Source organism: Perognathus longimembris, chromosome 7 (assembly GCF_023159225.1).
Source record: "Perognathus longimembris pacificus isolate PPM17 chromosome 7, ASM2315922v1, whole genome shotgun sequence".
NCBI lineage: Eukaryota > Metazoa > Chordata > Mammalia > Rodentia > Heteromyidae > Perognathus > Perognathus longimembris.
This window is the reverse complement of record NC_063167.1, coordinates 68,519,225-68,540,710: the sequence shown is the minus strand read 5'-3', so window position 1 is coordinate 68,540,710 and position 21,486 is coordinate 68,519,225. Positions and strand designations below refer to the sequence as shown.

Below are 21,486 nucleotides of genomic sequence, written 5' to 3'. Positions count from 1 at the left end.
CACAATTTCTTTTGTTTCGTATACATCTTGTACACATAGGTAGTTTTGTACAATATTTTAAATAGTTTTGTAAATTCAACAAAGTTTCATGCTATGGAATTTTCCATGTGTGACATTATGTCAAAAAAACTTTTGCATAGCTGGGTGTTGGTGGCTCAGGCCTGTAATCTTAGCTATTTAGGAGGCCGAGATCTGAGGATTGTGGTCTGAAGCCAGCCCAGGCAGGAAAGGATGTGAGACTCCTGGTTTTGTTTTGTCAGTCTTGGAGTTTGAACTCAGGGCCTGAGCACTGTTCCTGGCTTCCTTTTGCTCAAGACTAACACTCTACCACTTGAGCCACAGTGCCACTTCTGACTTTTTCTGTGTAGGTGGTGCTGAGGAATCAAACTTAGGGCTTCATGCATGCTAGGCAAGCACTCTATTGCGAAGACACATTCCCAGCCCCTGTGAGACTCTTATCTTCAATTAACCACCAAAAAGCTGGAAGAAGAGGTGTGGCTCAAGTGGTAGAGCACCTATCTTGTGCAAAACAAAAAAGCTCAAAGGTAACATCCAGGTCCTGATCAAGCTCCAGGACTGGCATGCACACACACACACACACACACACACACACACACACACACACACACACAGAGTTTTACACTTTGGAGTTTTGGATTAGGAGAGCTCAGTTTGTGTTAACAGTGTGCAAAAAGATGCCATGGAAAAATATTAGCTTTTCTTATTGTAAAGAGAAGTTGGATTGCCTGATAAGGAACACAGGCCTTCTCTCTGGGTTGTCTGGAGTGCACAGGGCTGGAACTAGGACTCCCCATAACTGCCCCCAGCAAGAAGAGAAAGGCAGAGCCACCTTCCTACCAGATGGCAGTTGGAAGCTCCAGTGTTTATTTGCTTTGAGGTAAGGCCAGTCTCACATTCACTGCATGTGACAGGAAGGCCAGAATTGTGTGGCTTCTGGGACCCTTAGCTGTAGCCCAGTTCAAGCTTGCTGATCATCTGCGGTGGCTCCTGTATTAAGTGATACTTGCTGGTGTTTATATCAAGCCTGTGAGAGAGAAGATGCTCCTGAGCTCCCAGGAGTGTCACCACTGCAAGCAGGACTTGTTTTCCCACTGTCCAACATTTCTTCATGGGAACTGTCACCTTCAGAGGACCAGAGACACCATCTAACCCTTTGTCTCCTCTGCTCTCTGTCTCTGTGCTGAGTCCATGTAAACACCTGGTGCATGCTTCCTGGCTTGAGGGTGATCCAATCAGCAATCCCACATGTTTCACGGTCTCATGCAGGGAAGGATAAATGGTGATATTGCAAATCCCTTAATTCATTACCAAAGTCCTCTTTCTGTCCTGAGCAGCCTAGGAAAGATGTTGAGGCAGACAAGAGTGAGAGGCAAAATGTACACCTCTGTGTGAAGCGCAGCGTTCCTGGAGGAGTTAGAGCAACTGTCAAAGTCCGCAGTGTGTCCATTTTTATTAGTTCTGATGGTGATGTGATATCGTTAGTGATTCTGGTCTCATCTTCACTCTGAGATCATCTGAATAACGTGGGTAAAGGGAGGGAAGAACAGAGATGAGGTATCGCCAGACAGTCCTGAAGCTAGCCATATAAATCCGGGAGGAAGAAAGGCACAAGAACCTGGCCTTCCAGCTTGCCAGGCACAAAGGCATCAAATCGGGCAGTATTGGCTTTCACTTACCTCCACTGGCCATGAAGGGTGTCATGCAAGTTGTGGTCATTCTCCTCTTAGTCACTGGGTCTGATTGTGCTGTGATCACAGGGGTAAGTCTCTAGCATTCTCTATGCTTGGGTTTCAGGACAATGTCAGGGTCTGCATGGGACATGAGCCCGGGAACCGACAGAGCAAAAGGAGGAGAGTGGAGAGAAGGGCAGAGGAAGGTGTATGTATGTATGTGGGGGACAGGGGTAGCCGTCAGATACTTTCTCTCTTAGAGTGGGGCTGTGCATGATCTTCAGACCACCTGGATCCCATTGGTGAATAGGGATGGTTTGGGAGAAGCTGTGAATTTTAAAAAATCATTCAAAATGCATTAGGAGAGTACTGAGAACTCTGAAGTTCAGTCTTTTGGTAAAATGAAGATTCATTTTCTTTTCCTCCTTCCTTCTTTCCTTCCTTCCTTCCTTCCTTCCTTCCTTCCTTCCTTCCTTCCTTCCTTCCTTCCTTCCTTCCTTCCTTCCTTCCTTTTTCTTTCTTTTTCATTCTCTCTCTTTCTCTTTCCCTGTTGGTCCTGGGGTTTGAACTCTGGGGCCTGAGAGCTGTCCCTGAGTTTTGGTGCTTAATACTTGAGCTACAGTTCCATTTTCAACTCTTTGTAGTTTATTGGAGATAAAAGTCTCACTGGCTTTCCTGCCCAAGCTGGCTTCAAACCGTGATCCTCAGATCTCAGCCTCCAGAGTAGCCAGGATTACAGGCATGAGCCCCCAGCCCCCAGCCCCCAGCAAGATTCCTGTTTTCTAACAGGGAATTCCTTTACAAAGTGGATTAGTATCCCCGACTTTCTCTTTGTGCCAGTGCTGGGGCCTAGAATTCTCACCCCAAGGTTTTGCTCAAGGCTTGTGCTCAACCACTTGAACTACAGAGCTACTCCAGATTTTTGCTGGTTAATTGGGATATTTGCTATTCAGGCTGGCTTCCATCCAGAAGCCTCACATCTCTGCCTCCTGTGAAGTTAGAATTATCCTGCATGAGCCACCAGCATCCAGTTTCTAATTTATCTTTTGTGTGCATCTTCTGCTGCCTGGTCCACATGGCTCTTGGGTTGGCCAAAGGCCGTGGGCTCACTGGCTGCTTTTACATCATTTTGTCTCTGCTGCTTCCCAGAGATGCTCAAAACACCTCCTTCATTTCCTGTTCAGTGAGTTCTGCAGGAGCATGGGGGAGGCCAAAACTAGCTGAGTACATCCTAACAATACAGGGGCAAAAAGGCAGTCCTCACAGCATATTTCAGTGTCCCAACACTTGGTGTGATGGTGTCTTCTCAGATTTCTGGCTGTGCTTTGCACCCCTCTTGCGTGGATGGGCATAGGTTGTGTTATGGCGACAGGGATACCTTTATTAAACCAACAGCAATGCTTCACCTGAGAGTTTCCTAGATAAGAGTCCAGAAAAAAAGAGAAGAGAGAGAGAGAGAGAGACAGAGACAGAGAGACAGAGAGACAGAGAGAGAATTAGCTTTTATTTCAACTTCCTTCTGCTTTATGGCATCATGAAGGAAAATGTGGAGTAAGTAATGACAATTCCTGAAATCAGATTAGTTTTAATGCTCATAGAAAAGACAACTTCATTCTCCTTTTCAAAGGAAAGAGCTGGAGTTCAAAAGAACAAGTATTAAGTTTGGGGTCCCTAGAGTAACAGGGTGAAGGCAGAATTACATATAATGAGCACGAACCTCGGCGGATGGCCTCTGGTTGTATGGCCTGAAAATAAAAAAAGAAAAACAACAAGTGCGAAGTCATGGATACCTGGCTGGGTGGGATGGGAGCAAGAGAGCCCAGCCACGGCCCTCTGCCCCTCTCTGCAGCTGTCTCACATCTGTCTCAGAAAGAGACCAGATTCCACACCTTCCACACTCCTGACTCCTGGATGGTGGTTTCCAGGCTTATGTCCCTTCTGTCTGGGGTGTGTGTGTGGGGGTGTCACTCCATCTCACACCTGCCAGAGAGGAAGAGTCAAACAGCGCCTGCTTCCCCCCAGCTTTTGGCTCTTAGCTGCAGCTGGGGTGGGAGCTGGGCCCTCACTGGACTGGAGATGGGGAGCTGTGCTTATCACTTATGTCTCCTTGTCATGATGAAAAGACTTGGCATCCTCTTCCCCCCATGGACTGAGAACCTAGAAAGCTCCTAGTTCCTGTCATGGCAGGAACCAGAGGCAGCCTGAAACTATTCCATGCTTTAGACTTCTTGGAGAAGAGCAAATCAGAACCCAGCTTTGGATTTTACCTCAGTCGGGACACATGGCTGCTTTCGGGCAGAGACAACTTGGAAGGGTCTCTGTCTGTGTTCCTAACCTTGGCTTTTGTGTACAGTGGCCTTGTGTGGCCTTCTCAACAAATGATACTTTCCTGAAACCAGGCAAAGCCACATGGCTTATTATGGAATGCCAGTCTAGGGGAGTCTGTCTCTGGATGCTAACAGAGAAGTGCTGGGAAAAGATACCTGGTCACTGGGCTTCTGGGGGTTGGGTGCTAAATGGAAGAGGTACCCACTCTGGTGTTGGGGCACAGATGGTGACAGATGCTGCACTGAGTCCTCAGTACTCTGCCCAGGAGGCAGTGAAGCATAGCCCAAGGTGTCCGGGTTAGGCTGAGTCACTCAGCCACTTCTTTTTGATCCTGACAAGGCCTTTTAGAGTCCATCAGGGTGGCACTAATGGACCGTCCTTTCTCTCTCTGACTCCTGCAGGCCTGTGAGCGGGATGTACAGTGTGGCACTGGCACGTGCTGCGCCATCAGCCTGTGGCTTCGGGGGCTGAGGATGTGCACCCCATTGGGACGAGAAGGAGAGGAGTGCCACCCAGGCAGCCACAAGGTATTGTGTAGCACGTGTGGGCCAGCCAGGGGGTCCTGGAGCCTGGCTTCAGCCAAGACTACAGAGGGTCCCGAGGCCAGTGTGAGAGAGGGCAGCTCAGATCCAACCCCTGACTGTCAGAGGGGGAGCAGGTAGCCATGAGTGCTGCTGTCTGCCCCCAGTAGGCCTCTCCTTACTTAGCCTTCTAGACAGGCTGGAGAATCATGCACTTATCTTGATCCCTTCAGATGTCCTGAGTCGTGGTGGGAAAACCGAGGTATAGCCAGTGAGACAGTGGGATTGGAACTGCAGATTTCTTTTTTAAAATTGTGTTTTGTTTTGCTTGAGACAGGGTCTTGCTAGGTAGCCCAGGCTGGCCTGGAACTTGAGACTCTGCTGCCTCAGCCTCCCAAGTCCTAGATTACCAGTGTATGCTACCACAACTAGCTTTCTGGATCTACAGATATCTGATGTCAACTCTAATTGTAGCTCATTGATGTTGGACACACTCTTCTTGTAGTACCAGTCACACAAACTCTTATACCAGGTGACTGGATATCCTGAAGCTTTTATTTGCTGTGTAGTCTTGGACAATTATCTTAGCTCTGAGCCTCATGTATACATTGAAGGGAGCAGATCTCTTAGTCTAAAGTGTCTTATCTATCAGACAAATTGAGATGTGTGTGTGTGTGTGTGTGTGTGTGTGTGTGCGCGCGCGTGCGCGCGCGCTTGCATGTCAGTACTGGGGCTTGAACTCAGGACCTCACACTATTGCTTAGGTTTTTGCTCAAGATTTGTACTCTACCACTTCTACCACCTCTATTTCTGACACCTTGCTGGTTAATTGGAGATAAAAGTATCTTGTATTTGTCTGGCTTCGAACCTCCATTCTCACATTTCAGCTAGGATTACAGGAGTAATCCAGGGGCACCCAGCTCAAATTTATATTTTGAAAGGATCCCCTTCCCTCCTTCCTGTCCTTCTTTTCCTTCTTTCCTTCCTTCCTTCCTTCCTTCCTTCCTTCCTTCCTTCCTTCCTTCCTTCCTTCCTTCCTTCCTTCCTTTTTTTATTTTTTTTGCAGTCATGGGGCTTGAACTCAGGGCCTAAGCTGCCCCTGAACTCTTTTGCTCAAGGCTAGCATTCTACCACTTTGGGCCATAGCACCACTTCTGATTTTCTGGTGGTTAATTGGAGATAAGAGTCTCACAGGCTTTCTTGCCCAGACTAGCTTCAAACCATGATCCTTAGATCTTAGCCTCCTGAGTAGCTAGGATGACAAGTGTAAGCCACTGGCGCCCAGCCCCTTTGTTCTTTGGTGCCCACAAAATGGCTTTTCTATATAAGGCTGGGACAGAGTGAGACAAATGGATGCTTTAAAAATCCACTTACACAAAGGGTGGACAAATGCAGCAGTGGTATTCAGTAGACACCATGTTGAAAATGAACTATATGATTTGTGGGCAGAGAAGGGAGGGAACAATTGGAAGAGAGCAAGGGGAGGGGTGACACTGTCCAAAAAGAAATATACTCATTACCTGACTTACATAACTGTAACCCCTGTATATATCACCTTTATAACAACAGTTTTTAAGAAAAGAAGAAAAAAGAGAAGGCCCTATTCCTATGAATTGTAAACATTCTAACTCCAGTTCTGTTTCTGGACCCTGTCAGTTCACAGCTTACAGAGCTCAGTAAAATTAAGGGGTCTTTACTATTAAACAGTCAGGGAAGGCCCAGGGGTGGGAATGTGGCTCCAGTAGTAGAGTACCTGCCTAGCAAATTCAAGGCCCTGCTAGTCACCCCCCAGCACCCGCCCCCCCCACTTCAAATGCTTAAGTAGGGGATAGCAGCAGAGGGTAGAGCCTGCAGGGGACAGGGCCTGCCTTCACTCAGGCTTACCAGATGCTTTCAGCCTAGGCTCAGGTGTCTTATTTGCTGTTGGTGATTTTCCTTGACAGGCTCCTGTGCTCATTTATGTTCAGAGGATCCTCTATCAGTCTCCCTTCTAATCATGGCCTCCTTCTCACTTCCCTCTGGAGCTGAGGAGGCCGAGGAAGCCTCCTGGTCAGCCTTTGTGTCACCACGAGGACCTCAGTAGTGATAAAAAATAAATTTAAATTCATAGTGTTTTCTTCTCTACTTTTCATACTAAGCATTTTTTGGGTGCCAGTCCTTGAACTCAGAGCTTGAACTCAGAGCCTAACTGCTATCCCTGAACTACCAATGTCAAGGCTAGCTCAAGGCTAGCTTTCTACCACTCAAGGCTAGCACTCTACCACCAGCTTTTTGGCAGTTTATTGGAGATAAGACTCTCACAGACTTTCCCACCTGGGCTGGCTTCAAATTACAATCCTCAGATCTCATCCTCCAGAGTAGCTAGGTAGGATATAGGTGTGAGCTACCAACACCTAGCCCTAGGCTTTTTGTACATATATAGACTTTTTAGCAGTCATGTATGGTAGCATGGTAGCTACAATTAATCCATTTTGCAGACAGTAAAGTTGAGACACAGCAACTAGTCAATTGACAAATAATCAATTGTCATCCAGCTAGGAACTGTCAGAAGCATCAGGCCAGGCAGTGTGGTGCTAGACCTATGTTCCTGCTTCTGTTCAAGCCCCAGAAGCTTGGCGTTCCTCTGCCATGTGGGTTGGAGGACAGGCATGGTGCCTGTCACTTTACAGTTATACCAGGGGCACCCACCACAGAGCTGAGCACAAAGGGGAGAGCAGTTGATGTTCACCCAAGAGAAATGTGTATGAGCTGGGCACTGGTGGCTCATGCTTGTCATCTTAGCTACTCAGGAGGTTGCGATCTGAGGATCAAAGTTCAAAGCCAGCCCAGGAAGAAAAAAAAATCTGTGAAACTATTATCTTTAATTAACCAGCCAAAGCCGGAGGTAGAGGTATGGCTCCTGAAGGGACTTTGAGTGAAAAAGCCAAGCAGAAGTGCCAGTCCCTAAGTAGCAAAAGTGTGAGTCCCTGAAAGAAAGGAAACTGGCATGTGTGAGTTTGTGGATGCAGGTGTGCAGGCTCTGGAGAACCAGGCTGCCCGAGTCCAAATCCCAGCTCCTCTCGATGTGCTGTGTGCTCTTGGCATGTGGCTGTCACCACGCTCCCTGGCTTTACCTGTCTGTCATTGTCATCGTTGCTGTGTTGGGTGAGGAGGGTGGGGGGACCGAGGCTCCTGTGGGAAGTTCTCTTCTTTTGGTGAGCAGGGATGGTGCTTCTCTTCTCTCCTCAGATCCCTTTCTTCAGGAAACGCCAGCATCACACCTGCCCCTGCCTGCCCAGCCTGCTTTGTCTGAGGTTCCTGGATGGCAAGTATCGCTGCTCCGTGGATTTGAAGAACATCAACTTTTAGGAACCTTCTGGGCTCCAGACAGCTCATCGGGTCTCTTCCTGAGTAGTCTGGAGTGGTCTCTGCTAGATTTTTATTTCTACCATGCAGTTCAGTCCTCCCAACTTGCCCAAATCTTACACTGCTCCCCTGATGTTGTCCTGTCCAGTGCTTACATGGACATCCAGGTGGACAAACCTCTGTGGCATGGCCCACCACGCCTGAGGGAGGGGGTTCAGCTTGAAGCTGTGACTATGAGAGGTGGCCAGCCTGGCTTTTCCTTGCTCAGGAGGACTGAGACCTTGTGAAGGAGGGAAGGGCATGGCTCCTCCCACCCCCAGGTGACCTGCCCCTGTCCTGCACGTGCCCTTCTTCCTGAACTAGACATTCTGGAGCACCAGCTTTGGGGTGCTGTGCTCAGACAGTTGGAAGGATCAACATCAGGGTGGTTCACTTTCTTTGATTGATTGACTTGAAAAGAACAGGGTCCAGTCAGCTCTCCACAGGGGACAGAAGTCAGGTGTGGGGAGCTGGAGAGCTCAGCCAGTCTCCTGTGTTCAGGTCCTAGCTAGCCTGCGACCTATGACCTATGACCTGTGACCTTCAGCCTGCCCACTAGGCTGGCATTCCAATGTCTCTAAAGCTCATTCAACACCCTGACTCCTTTGCCAGTGGTGTCTTCAGTTCCCACCCTACTGCACTGATATTTTAGAGGATAATTAGAAAGTTTGTAAGGACCAACCCCGGGGAGCAGGTCTGCCACTGGACGTGGGCCCTCCTCTGCCAGGCTGAAGACTGAAGAAAAAGTGGGGCAGAGCTTGATGCCAGGCTAGGAAGACACTGTAACACACACACACACACACACACACACACACACACACACACACACACACACACACATCTATGCTTTCTCCCTCGGCTTCAGAATAAAATGAGCAACCAAACCCAGGTGTGTGGCTATGCTGTGTCCACTTCTGCTTGTAGCAGGGAGTCCCTGCCTGTGTAAGACCAGACTGTGTGAGACCAGGCACGGGAGAGAAGTGATGAGTGGCTCCCCTGCTAGCCAGGGAAGTGTGTAGGACAAGTGGACTTCAGTGAGTCTTTGAATGAGGAGCCAGAGGTGACTCAGAGAGTGAGGAGGGTGTTTTGGGGGTCTGGTTACAACGATCACTTCTAAAATTCACTTCTGGAGACTTTATGGCAAATTGGTTGAGCCCAGCAGGCCACAGAGCATCCCCTGCATGTAAGATGTTGGTCCTGCTGCCTCTTTCCCACCTCAAATTTTATTCTAGAAAATGATGTTATATCCCACCCCATCTTACTTCTCAGGAGATTATGACATGGTCATGGCTGTGCTGACTGGGGCAGCTCTTCTTCCTGCAGCACATATATCTCTTTCCCTCCTGGCCTCAGGCTCAGACCCTGGGTATTGTAACTTTCTAAATTAGAACCCTGAACTTAAGTTCAGTGAAACGCTTATTTTTGGTTAACCAGCCAAAGCCGGAACTGGAGGTGTGGCTCCAGTGGGACCTTGAGTTCAGGGTTCTAATGTGACTCCCCTTGCCCTTTGGATCTCAAGATACTGCTGTGTGCCATTGGGTCTTGATTTTTTTTGGGGGGGAGGGGCGGGGGTTATTTCTAAAGTATGCCCTTCCATGAGAACAAAGCCACCTGAGTGGGTAACTGAGTTCATGCCTTGGGAGGAGGTATCAGGATGTTTGAGCCTCCTGGCATACTGCCAAGCTGCCCCCGCCCCCAATCCAGGAGCAGTCAACTGCAGACTCATTGACATGCGGAACCACCAAATGAATCTTTTTTTTTCATATTTTAAATGTGAGGACTGCATAATTGGTCTCTGCCCTAGATTCCTGCTGCTGTTGCCGAAGACTGAAGGGCATACAAAAGGGAGTAGGAGGCTAAAAAAAATATTTGTGAATGTTCTTTATATTTAGAAATATGCTGTTTATAAATCTAGCTATAAAAAGAATCTGCTTATTAGAACAATATATCCCCAAGACAGATATATGCTAGGAAATAAGATCAGGTGAAAACCACATTAGAGATTCCCCCCACTTCAGTACTGGCCTAATTGGCCCCAGTCTTTCATCCTCAACTGCTGGTATCTGGCTCCCTCTGATGGCTAAAGTGGGGATAGCAAGAAGAGCTGAGATGGACCAAAGGTAGGACAAAGGAGGGCAGAAGAAACCAGAGTTCCAGAAACTACTATTCAGACTAGCCCCAAGAGTCAATGTGGAAAATTTGTTTGGAGCATATTAGAAAAAAAGCCATACCTCCAGGTAGGGAGGAAAGCCCACAGTGGCTTGGGACTTGCTCTTTGTCTATTTGTGTTCCGGGACACCTTATCTAATCAGAAATTGGGAAGACAAGCAAAGAGCTGTCTTCAAACAAACAACAGTGCCCCCACTCCTTATGAGTACAACAGTAAAATGTGGCACTTAAGCTTGGAATATTTTTTGGCAGTATTGGGATTTGAACTTAGAACCTTGTGCTTGCTAAGCAGTCGCTCTATTGCTTGAGCCACATCTCTCTAGCCCAAGCCTGAAGTACGATTCAGTCCTATAAAGGGAAGAAGTACTGATAGATGCTGTAATATAGATGACTATGAATATCATGCTGAGTTAATTTAAGGAAGCTAGTCACAAATAACCATATCTTATATGATTGTATTTATACGAAATGCCCATGATAGTAAATTGGTAGAGATAGAAATTATAATAGTAGCTGATGAAGATTGTAGGACAGAATAGCAACCAAAACATGGGGAATCAGGCAAGATATAATAATGCAAACCTTTAAAACTAGCTTCTTGGGAGATGTAGATCAATGAATTGCAATGTGGGAATAGCCCTGGCTAAAAAAAAAAAGAAAAAGAAAAAAAACTGTCAAGACTCTATCTTGACTGCATCTTTATATCTAGGACTGGCAGCTGCACTTGTCATCCTAGCAATGTGTGGAAGCACAAAAAGGAGGACTGCGTTCAAGGCCTGCCTCAGATTGCAATCCTCCTACTATGCCTGCCTCTGGTATAGCTGGAACTGTCAAGATGCCTGCCTTATTGGCTGAGAGTGAATCTCAAGAACTTTTTGCCCAGTTAGTCTTGAACTGTGATTCTTCCAGTCTCTACCACTGGAGTAGCTAGCATTATAGACATGATCCATTGTGCCTAGCCCTGCTGGACAATATATGGAATGGCATACTGAGCTGTTGACACTTTAGCTGATAAAAGAAATCCCTGGCTGGGTGCTGGTGGCTCATGCTTGTAATCCTAGCTGCTCAGAAGGTTGTGATCTGAGAATCATGGTTCAAAGCAAGCCCAGGCAGGAAAGTCCATGAGACTCTTATCCCCAATTAACCACCAGAAAACTGGAAGTGGTGCTGTGGCTCAAAGTGGTAGAGCACTAGTCTTGAGCTGAAGAGCTCAGGGACAGCACCCAGGCCCAGAGTTCAAGCCCCATGACTGACAGGACAAAAAAATCCCTCATGAACAGCATGAAAGCACTGTATCATATACTCTTCAATTTCAGATTCAGTATTGTAATTATATCCTTGTGTGGGTATGATTGTATTTTGAAGTATGAGGAATGTTTTTTGCTTTGCTTTCCCACAGGGTGTCCTGCCTACCTTGGCAGGCCTAGAAAAGCTTTTGTGCTGGGTAAAGTTAATGGGTCAGGGGGCACTGGGCAATGAGTCTTCTGTGTGTTCTAGGAATGTTTGTGTCCTCTTCAGAACTGGGCCCTACCAATTATGGGCAGGAACGGGGCTGTAATACGTGACCTCACCTCCTGTTCTCGTCCTGGTTGAGGCTGTTTCTAGCCTCACAAGCCTGAAGACACGGAATCAGTGAGGTGGGAACTCTGTGACTATGAGTCTGCTCCTTTTCATTCAACAACTCACCCCTGGGTTTTTGGCCAAACCCTCAGCACCTCCCATAGCTCTGGGCCTTTATTGTCCCATCTTAGCCCAGTCAAGGAGAGATAGGATTTGTGGCCTGTATCCCCAGGGGACTTTTTTCTCTGGCTCAGTCTCTCAACTACTTAAAGTCTCAGCTGGCTACAGGTGGCAGAACCACCAACATGGTTCTTTAAAGAACTCTAGGCCAGACACTTGGTGTCTTATGCCTGTAAACCTAGCTACTTAAGAGGATGAAATTTGAGGATCATGGTTCCACACTAGCCTGGGCACAAAAGTTCATGAAACTGTTATCTCTAATTTACCACCAAAAAGCCAGAATTGGAGATGTGGCTCAAGTGGAAGAACACCAGCCTTGAGCCACAAAAAGCCCAGTCGAGAGCACAAGGCCCCAAATTTAAGCCTCATCAGTGATAAGAAAAAAAAAAAGAGTTCTGCAGGGCCTCACCTTGTTCAGGGAAAGGGTAGTGGTGGTGGGGCTACTCTGGGCCCTTCAAAGACAGAGGGGCCTTTTCTTGGGGGCAGAAGGTCAGTGAGCATCTGCTGGGCCTTTGGGAAGACCAATGTTGATGAGTGGGCAGAGAATCATCCACGGATAGAAAGAGACATGTTTCAGATAGAGACAAGTAAGACAAACATCTGGGAAATTCACAGATCTCAACCCCTAAAATTAAGTAAACAAGTATATCATAATGGCAGCTTGACATTTCCTTGTCATTCTGCATTGTGCTCCTGGGCCTTGCTCATTGAATTATCAACAGTTCACTTTTCCTGAAAGGCCAGGTAACACAGTGGTTGATGGCTCTGCCTCCCCAACTTAGAGCCACTACTGCTTCAGTTACTAGCTCGGGACTTTGGTTAGGTTGCTAAATTCTGTGTGCCTCAGTTTTCCCAGAGGTTAACTGTAATAACAAGCATGTCTTTGGGAATGCTGTGGGGATGACATATCAAGAGCAAGGCCTGATATGAAAATGCCCTATGGGGATGGCCACTAGCCTTTAGACACCTTGGGTATCAGTTCCAAGCTCCTGGGCACAGTGGATGGGGCTCTTGTGACCAGTTCCCTAAGTCAGAGATACCTGGAGACTTCTCCTTAGTGGGGTAAACTAATCAAACAGAAAAGAACTGTGATGCTCTAGTTGTGCTTTGATGCCCTAGACTCTGAACACAGTGGGAAGAAATCACAATGCATTCTGATCGTCTTCTGTCATTATGATGAAGTTCAGAAACCCAGGTTTATCTTAGCAGAACCCAATAATAAATCTGATTGGGAACAGAGATCTAAGTGCTTTGTTGGTCCCCCACCCCCCACCCCTAGTACTGGGATTTGAGCTCAGGACCTTGAGTTCTAGCTTTCCTTCTCTCTAGCTTGGCCAGCTCTCTATCAGTTGAGCTCCACCTCCACTTTAGCTTTTTGGTGGTTAATTGGAGATAAGAGTCCCTTGGAGTTTTCTGCCCTGGGCTGGCTTCCAACTGGAATCCTCAGATCTCGGTCTTCTGAGTAGCTAGGATTACAGCCTTGAGCTACCAGCACCTGGCCTCTAACTACTTCTTAATACCTTGTTAAATATGTGGGTTATTGTTTCCAGCTGGTGTGTTTGCTCAATATGGGGTTTGATCTTAATGGCATGTTATTCATAAGGAAGTGGGTTTGGAATTCTCTCCTGGCTCTTCTAAGATTAGGTTCAACTCAAACCTACCCGAGGACATCTGTTCCCTGAAAGGCCTTGTTTTGGGTAGGCCTTTAGGAAATGTCACTCAGCCCCTAGACTGCAGTTCCCAACTTTCTGGTGTTCCCTGGTAAGAGAGAGAGAGAGAGAGAGAGAGACAGAGACAGAGAGAGACAGAGACAGAGAGAGACAGAGAGAGACAGACAGAGAGAGACAGAGAGACAGAGAAAGACAGAGACAGAGAAAGACAGAGACAGAGAGAGACAGACCAAGAGACAGAGAGAGAGAGAAAGAGAGAGAGAGAGATTTTGGAGGGCAGATCCTTGGGTTGCCATCAGGACTCAGACTCATAGAGGTTTTTCATGTATCTCTCCAGTTAAGATTCTTCTATCTCATCGAAACTCGGTCCCCACAGGTCATCCTCCCTGAGCCTTGGAGAAAACCAATTATTTGCTTTCCAAAGGACAGAGAAGCTTGTTACCTTTAGGAAAGCTCCAGCCCAATTACAGTTTGGTTTTCAAGTTAAAAAAAGGGACCAGCAGAGAAGGCCAGAAGAGTGGAGTGTGTGCCAGGACTATGTCCATTCAAAGTTGGCTTCAAAGGGGGGTGCTGCTGCCCCTGGGAAGTCTTTGATCACGATGGCACTGGGAAGAGACTCAGAGTGTGGCTCTGAAGGAGAGAGAGGCTGCCCCTGAAAGGACCAGGGATTTCTGCCCACTGGAAGGCTGGAGGCTGGACAGAGGTAGAGGCTGTGCTGGTTGTCCTCAAGGCATTTGCCTCAAATGCTTTCTACACCCACAACCTGCCCCCTCTACCCATCTGAGGCTCTGCTGTGTACCTTAGTGACCTAATGCAGAGAGGTGTCAGGAAGTCAGAGGAGTAGAGGCTGGGACCACACCACTCTCTCAAAGGCAACCTTTCCCTTGGGGCCTGCTGAGCACCCACACCCTCATCCCCGCCCCCAGTCAAAGGCCTTCCTCCACATGCTCCCAGGAGAAGGCAAGTGTTAAGGGAGAGATCTGCTGTGTTGTTGGCCAACCTGCTCACATTATCCTGGGAAGGGGCCTGGAGAAGAGGCGTGGGGCAGGCCCAGGGGGGCAAGGGCAGAGGAGGGAGCCCCTGAGGAGTCTCAGGGGAAGAAGAAGCACTTGGAAGCCTTTGGGGAGGAATGTGGACAGAAGGTTTCCCCCACCTTCAGGGCACCCTGCTGTAATCTTGTTTGGACAGTATAGGCTCTGGGGCTCTAATGGCCAGGGGGCAGCTGTGAGGTGAGGAAATTTGTTTTTTTCCTTTCTCTCCTTGGGACCTGTGATCCTCTGTTCACAGAAATATTCCCCATGGGCCCATCAGTGGGCAGCCTACACCTCCCAGGAGACCAGATCCCTGGGACCTCTGAGAGAGGTGGTCTGCAAAGCATATGGCGGGGAGAGGGTACATTGGGTTGTCTCAGGGATGCCTGGAGCCCTGGGGGAGCTGGGAACCTTCTGAGATGAGGCAGTGTGTGGCTCCCAGCCTCTTCCACACTCTTTCTCACACTTATTCTGCCTCCCCACCTGCCTTCATTTCCATGATGTGCCTTCTTTTTTTTTTGGCCAGTCCTGGGCCTTGGACTCAGGGCCTGAGCAACGTCCCTGGCTTCTTCCCGCTCATTCTGGCCGTTTTCCATATATGTGGTGCTGGGGAATCGAACTGAGAGCTTCATGTGTAGGAGGCAAGCACTCTTGCCACTAGGCCATATTCCCAGCCCCATGCCTTCTCTTCTTGATCTCTCTTCCCATCTGTCCTCCAAGGCTGTGGTCTGGGTGTCCTGTGACCAAAAGTTCTGAGCTCAGCTCCCTGAGGCAGTAGCAGCTCTAAGAGTTTCTACATCTGAAGCTGGGTGCCAGTGAGTCAACTCAGTTACTCAGGAGGCAGAAATTTGAGGATCGTGGTTTGAAGCCTGCTGGTGCATGAAAGTCTGAGCGCTTCTTTTTTTTTTTTTTTAATTCTTTGATTTATTTGGTGCTAGGGATTGAACTCAGGACCTTCCTCTTGAAAGACAAGGTACTCTACCCCTTGAGCCATGCCACCAGCCCAAATGTATGATTTTTTTTTGTTGGTTGTGGGGCTTGAACACAGGATCTGGGCTCTGTTCTTGAGCTCTTTTGCCCAAGGTTAGCATCCTACCACTTTGAGCCACAGTGCCACTTTTGAGTGATTCTTATCTCCCACTAGCCACAAAAATAAGCCAGATGTAGAGCGGTGGCTCATGTGGTTAGAGCCTTGAGTAAATAAAGCTAGGGGACAGTGCCCAGGCTCTTAGTTCAAGCTCTAATATCTGCACAAAAACCAGCAGAAAAGAAAGAAACAAACAAAAACCCCAAACAGACAGACAAACAAACAGAAAACATCCATATATGGAAGACAGGAATCATAATCCCTGCTTGCTGCTCGGCATTCGAAGAGGTGCCTGCAGCCTGCCCTGCAGGTTAGCGTTGCCTGGGAGGGCTGGTTGTCTCAGTTCAGGGCCACTGCTGTCAGTTTGTGGTCTGGGAATTGGAGTCTCAGTTGTCTTAGAACAGGGGGATGAGATCAATGATCATGACTGTGTGAATCCTGCCTGGGCCCACCTGTGCTAAACCTACAACCCTCAATTTCCTTCTTCACTAACCTAGGTTTCCTCATCTGAAACATGGGCTCCTACTAGAACTACTACAAAGGCTGTTGTGAGGGTAGTGGGAGGTGGGTAAGCCATTGTGAATGACAGGAAGTGTGAACTCCACATGTGAGATGAGTACATGGAGAGGAATGGGTTGTGGGTCAATCGACATCTCCTTGGGTTCACAGGAAGTAGATTTTGCCCTCCCCGTGATGAACATCAGTTTCTGCATAAACCAATCCCCAAAGGGCAAGTGTAGTACCAGAGCTTCAGTGCGCCGAGCAGCCTGTGTTCCCTTCACCACTGACCCATTGTGGAATGGCTGGATGGGAGCAGGGAAGTGGTCACAGCCCTCTTGCCTCAGCCTTTTCCCTGCTCCAGGATTGTAGCCTGTTTTTTTTTCTTTCCTTAAAAAAAACATTAGTTTTACATTGAACTATTATATGATCCAGCAATACCACTGTAGAGTATTATCCAGAACATTACAAGTCATTATTCACTATATTATTCACTAGAGCCAAGTTATGGAAGCAGCCCAGATACCCTTCAGTCAATGAAAGAGTCAAGAAAATGATATAGCCAGGCACCAGTGGCTCACGCCTGTAATCCTAGCTACTTAGGAGACTGAGACCTGAGGATCATAGTTCAAAGTCAGCCTAAATAGGAAAGTCTGTGAGATTCATCTCCAATTAATCATCAGAAAACCAGAAGTTGCACTGTGGCTCAAAGTGTTAGAGCACTAGCCTTGAGTGAAAAAGCTCAGGGACAGTCCCCAAGCCATGAGTTCAAGCCCTATGACTTACAAAAAAAATTCTTTTCCAAGAAAATATGACATATATAACATTATATATTACATATATGTGTATATATACTATTTATTGTGTATTGTTTTATATATGATATATAACACGTCTGATGTATATTATATATGATGATATAGTATATATAATAATATATGTTTTATATATATATCACATTTTATTGACCCATTCATCAGGAAGAATAGTATATCATTTACAGACAAATGGATAAACCTGAAAAAAATTATCTTAGGGGAAGTACTTTAGGCTCAGAGAGACAAAAGATGCAAGTTTCCTCCCACATGTGGAGGTTAGGTCAAAATTATAAACACATATAATAATATATATATATACACACACACATAAATCTTATTAAACATATTAGCTAAAGTATGATACACCCAGGGAAGATTGCAGTGGTGTAATTTCTTTGAACAACTAACTTTCAATTGAACAAAATGAATACCAGGAAGCTGGAACTTATTTTATCAGGAGTGGGGGAGTGCTGAGTGGGGAGCAGATGAATGGAGAAGGAAGGGTGGGTGCATATATAGCCATTCTGTTCCATGTACATATGTGAAAATAGAACCAGATGATGGGGCGGGGGTGGGGGGAAAGATGGGGAGACCAATGGCAGAGGTGACACTGATTAAGATGTGTTGTACTCATAAGTTGATATATTGAATTGAAACCCCTTGTACTACTACATGAAGTTAAAAAAACATGAAAAAGAAGTTTTAACCTCTACCCCTAAATAGATCCTCTCCCCTCTGGCCTTTACTAGCATACACTGAAGTTCTCTCAATTCCATAAACCACCCTAGAGAATCATCTGGTGAGTTCAAGGTGAGGATTTTTAACTTGTCTATTTATAATTCATGCCATGGAGCGAGTGTTAGTTTCAAAGCAGTCACAGCAAATATCGGCTTGGAAGTTGAGAAAGAGACAAGCACGTTATTATAAATTAATGTTGCCAGTGATTAATATTTGATATTTTTAGCACACATTCATCTCAGAGGAAAAATATCCTCCCTTAATTAAAGTAGCTGGTGAGCAGGTCTTCCATGGAATTACTGACAATCTGCTGGTATAGCTTTGGGCAGATTTAACAGAAGAGCTGGGCACCGGTGTCTCACACCTGTAAGCCTAGCTACTCTGGAGGTTGAGATCTGAGGATCAAGGTTTGATCCAGGAAAGTCTATGAGACTCATCTCCAACTAACCACCAAAAAGCTGAAAGTGGAGCTAGTTGTAGCTCAAGTAGTAGAGTGCTAGTATTAAACACAAAAGCTCAGTGCTTAGGCCCTGAGTTCAAGCCCAAGAACTGACACCAAAATAAATAAATAAAGATTGACAGGAAGAAAACAAGTGGAGACTGAAAGCAGTTCTTTGGAGCATGTTGGCCCAGCCAGTGTATGCAGGTGTCCTGCACCATTGCCCTGTTGTGCTTTCTCCTCTGTAACTTCTGTTCTGGTGTGGCCTAGTCTCAATTCTTTCACACCTCAGGAATCCAGAGACGTTCCTTGAGTCTAGAGTTCATCAGAACTACAAAGGGGCTCATATTCAGGGCTGTTGCTGGGAAAGAGGGGCTACCCTTGCTACTGGGGGCAGAGGGCAGATTGCCTGGATTGAACTTTGTGTGAGGCCCTGAGTTCAAGCCCCAGTGCTGGCACACAACACACACACACACATTCACAACCAAGGAACCCAGCTGTGCGTTTGGCATGCCAGACTGAAGCACATTTTTGAAGGCATTGCAGGAAAATTAGCAAAATGAATGTGCCTCCCCTACTTAGAAGAATGAGAGCATACTGCAGACACATAGACCAGGACAGGAACTTCTTCTTGGCACCTGAAATTCAGATGAGAGCCATGAATGAGCATGTAAGTCCCACGTGTTATCCGAGGAATGACGTCATTCAGGGTCACACACTGCAGTCATTTATGACATGAGTGCTAAACGGAGGCCTGACATGTGGTCAGCATTTGCTACTCTTGTTTTGGGTTCTGGTCTACATTGAGGGAGGGAGAAGTAAGGAAATTCACCCAATATCAGCTGATCCAGGATTCAAGCTCAGCATGGCCACACAAGTGCTTTCCAGAAGCTACACTCCCTGTGCCATCCCACCCCTTGCAGCAGGGGGACTGTGGCTGTCTTTAGATTTCTTTCTACTAGATCCAACCTGTCCCCTGACCCTGGTTCTTCCCAGGGAGGAAGATGATGGGATGGCAGTCATGTGTGCATGTCCAGGGTCAGTACAATGAAGATGGTTGGGAAAGCTACTTGAGCTGACTTAACAAAGTGAGTGGAGATCAAAAGCTTGTACCAAGGTGGAAAATGTCTTTGGGCCTTGAATTGTTTTAGCTGCTTTTGTGGGTCAGTTCCTGAGCCCAAGAAGTCTAGACCAAAGGGAGTTGTCCTTACCTGGTGCCAGGTAAGCAGAGACAAAATCTTATCGTGCTTTTTCTCAAAGCTTTTATGCAATTCTGGGGCTGGCCCTGAGATAACCTTTCTCAGCTGTGAGCTCTTTGGAGCAGAGGTCCACTGAGTACTGGAATGCTATCAGGCTGATGCTGTGTGGGAACAAACACAGCAATCGGCACTGTGGGAGCTTTGATTCTTGGCTTTGAAGGTCACCTTCCAGTGAGAGAAGGGGCTGCATCTGATGCCCAGGAGGAGTTGCTATTGGATCAGGGCAGGCCAGCCACTAGTGATTCCCAGCAGAGGTGTGCAGCCTTCCCACCCTTCTGAAGATGGTGTCCTTAATAGATCCTAGTCCTAGATAGTGCAGATGCACTTACTGTGTGTAGCTTGACTGCCCCAGGTGGTGGCTTGGGAGGAGTTGAGCTGCCATTGGGCTGGGTTTGCAGTGGCATATGGCAACATTCAACCAGGACTCTTGGGACAGGGTCAAGTTTCCATCTCTCTGGCTCTGCATCTGAGGAACATCAGACATTTGTTACCTACTGCTGCTACCCCACTACTTCTCAAGGGCACTGGCAAGGTCATCCCTTCATTCATCTGCTTAACCAAACATGCGTTGAGGATATACTATGCACTGTGCTTGGTGCTAGTGGAGGAGACATGGCCCAGATGTAGGCTGTTGACTGGCAGGAAGGCCCTGGCCCACAGGGAAGAAATTTGGAAGCAAGCAAATGTTCATTTCTCCCTCTGCTTCCCTGGCTTTGGGAGTGACCATTGCACCTGTTTGTGGCACGAGGAGCATGGAGGTCCTGCTCCCTGGGAATGCAGTGAGTAGCTCTCTAAAGGGACATGGATAAAGAAGTGCTCTGCCACAGTAGAAGTCAGTTCTAGCTGTCCTCTGCACTTACGCTTAAACACTCAAGTTGCCTCTGCCTGTCCTGCTGGGGCGCTCTTCTGAGACCATCACAGATCAAATACATGGGACTTGAGGGTCTGCCCTAGCCCCTCATATTGCTTGGTAGGTCCGGATCCACCATGTTGGTCCTTCAGCTCCCCTCCAGTGGATATTGGTCCTACCAGTGGGCGGCAGCAGTCACCATATTCTCCTGCACACTTGGGATCCTGAAGCCTTTGCTCTCTGATTTTGCATGCCTTAGCCTGATGTAAACTTCATCCTCAGTTTTATAACCTCCTTCCACCCCTAGGATGTCATCATTTCCACCAAGTTCATGGGGACCCATTGGTTTCTTTTGGGGGGGGGGAATTAGGGGTTGGGTTCTAAGTGTCATTCAGGCTACAGGCCAGAGACAAGAGCTGGCATTTTTGGACCAGTCTCTGGGGGGATTGTTTGACGCCACCCTTGAAGTCTTAGTCTACCTTGTTCCCTAACTGCACCACCACACATGTATTTCCCTCTTTCCCACATGCCTACCTTCCCAGTTCAACCCTCCCTAGTCCTGTTAATTGCTTCTGGGATGGAGCATTTCCTCTCCCCTTCTCAATCCCCCCCATAACATGGCACCAAGGGCCTCTGTGCATAGAGACAGATGGGCCTCTGAGTGACTATCTCTCTTAAGCATCTCTCTGCAGGAACTTGGACAGCATTGACTCTCTGTGCCCTAAACTCTGAGCTCCACTCGTGGAGTGACAGATTGAACAGGACTCTTTGCCTTAGATACCATTTGGATCCCCCTTCCCCCTGGGAGAGTAGCCCAGGAGACCTGAAGAAGGAGATCCTGAACTGGGTAGTCTGCTGTCCTCCAGTGAGGTCAGGCTCAGAGAAGGGAATAGGCACAGAGGCCTGAGGGAGAGCAGACCCCTTACAGAGGGGAGGCGGAATAGGAAACAGGTTCCTGGCAGCAGCTCCACCTGTGCTGGCTCAGAAATCCAGTGTAGGGGGAAGTTGACTCAGAGGGGCCCCATGTTGACTTTTCTCAGCTCTAAGATCAGGCCTGCATATCCTTCAACTTTGAAGTCCTCAGAATGGGGGACTTTGTGGACCTTATCAGTGTGGGTCACAGGTAGTCTGGGTGCTATCTCACTCTGTGGAGTGGCCTGATGTCGGGGTCTGTCTCTGAAGTCCAGCCAGAGGGAGCCCCACACTGCAATAAAAGTGTAGAGGATGGGCACTGGCAGGAGTGGTGGCCGCCTGCTGTCCAGG

General features: G+C 47.5%; 1 protein-coding gene across 1 annotated transcript in view; it reads left to right on the top strand.

The window, feature by feature from the left end:
- Nucleotides 1–8,794, top strand: part of Prok1 (prokineticin 1) — a 45,469-nt gene extending 36,675 nt beyond the window's left edge. Inside the window, exons 3-4 of the mRNA XM_048351777.1 lie at nucleotides 4,421–4,546; nucleotides 7,769–8,794. Coding sequence (XP_048207734.1) covers nucleotides 4,421–4,546; nucleotides 7,769–7,888 — 246 coding nt within the window. The 3' untranslated portion in view covers nucleotides 7,889–8,794. The remainder of the gene's footprint in view (nucleotides 1–4,420; nucleotides 4,547–7,768) is intronic.
- The last annotated feature ends 12,692 nt before the right edge of the window (nucleotides 8,795–21,486 follow it).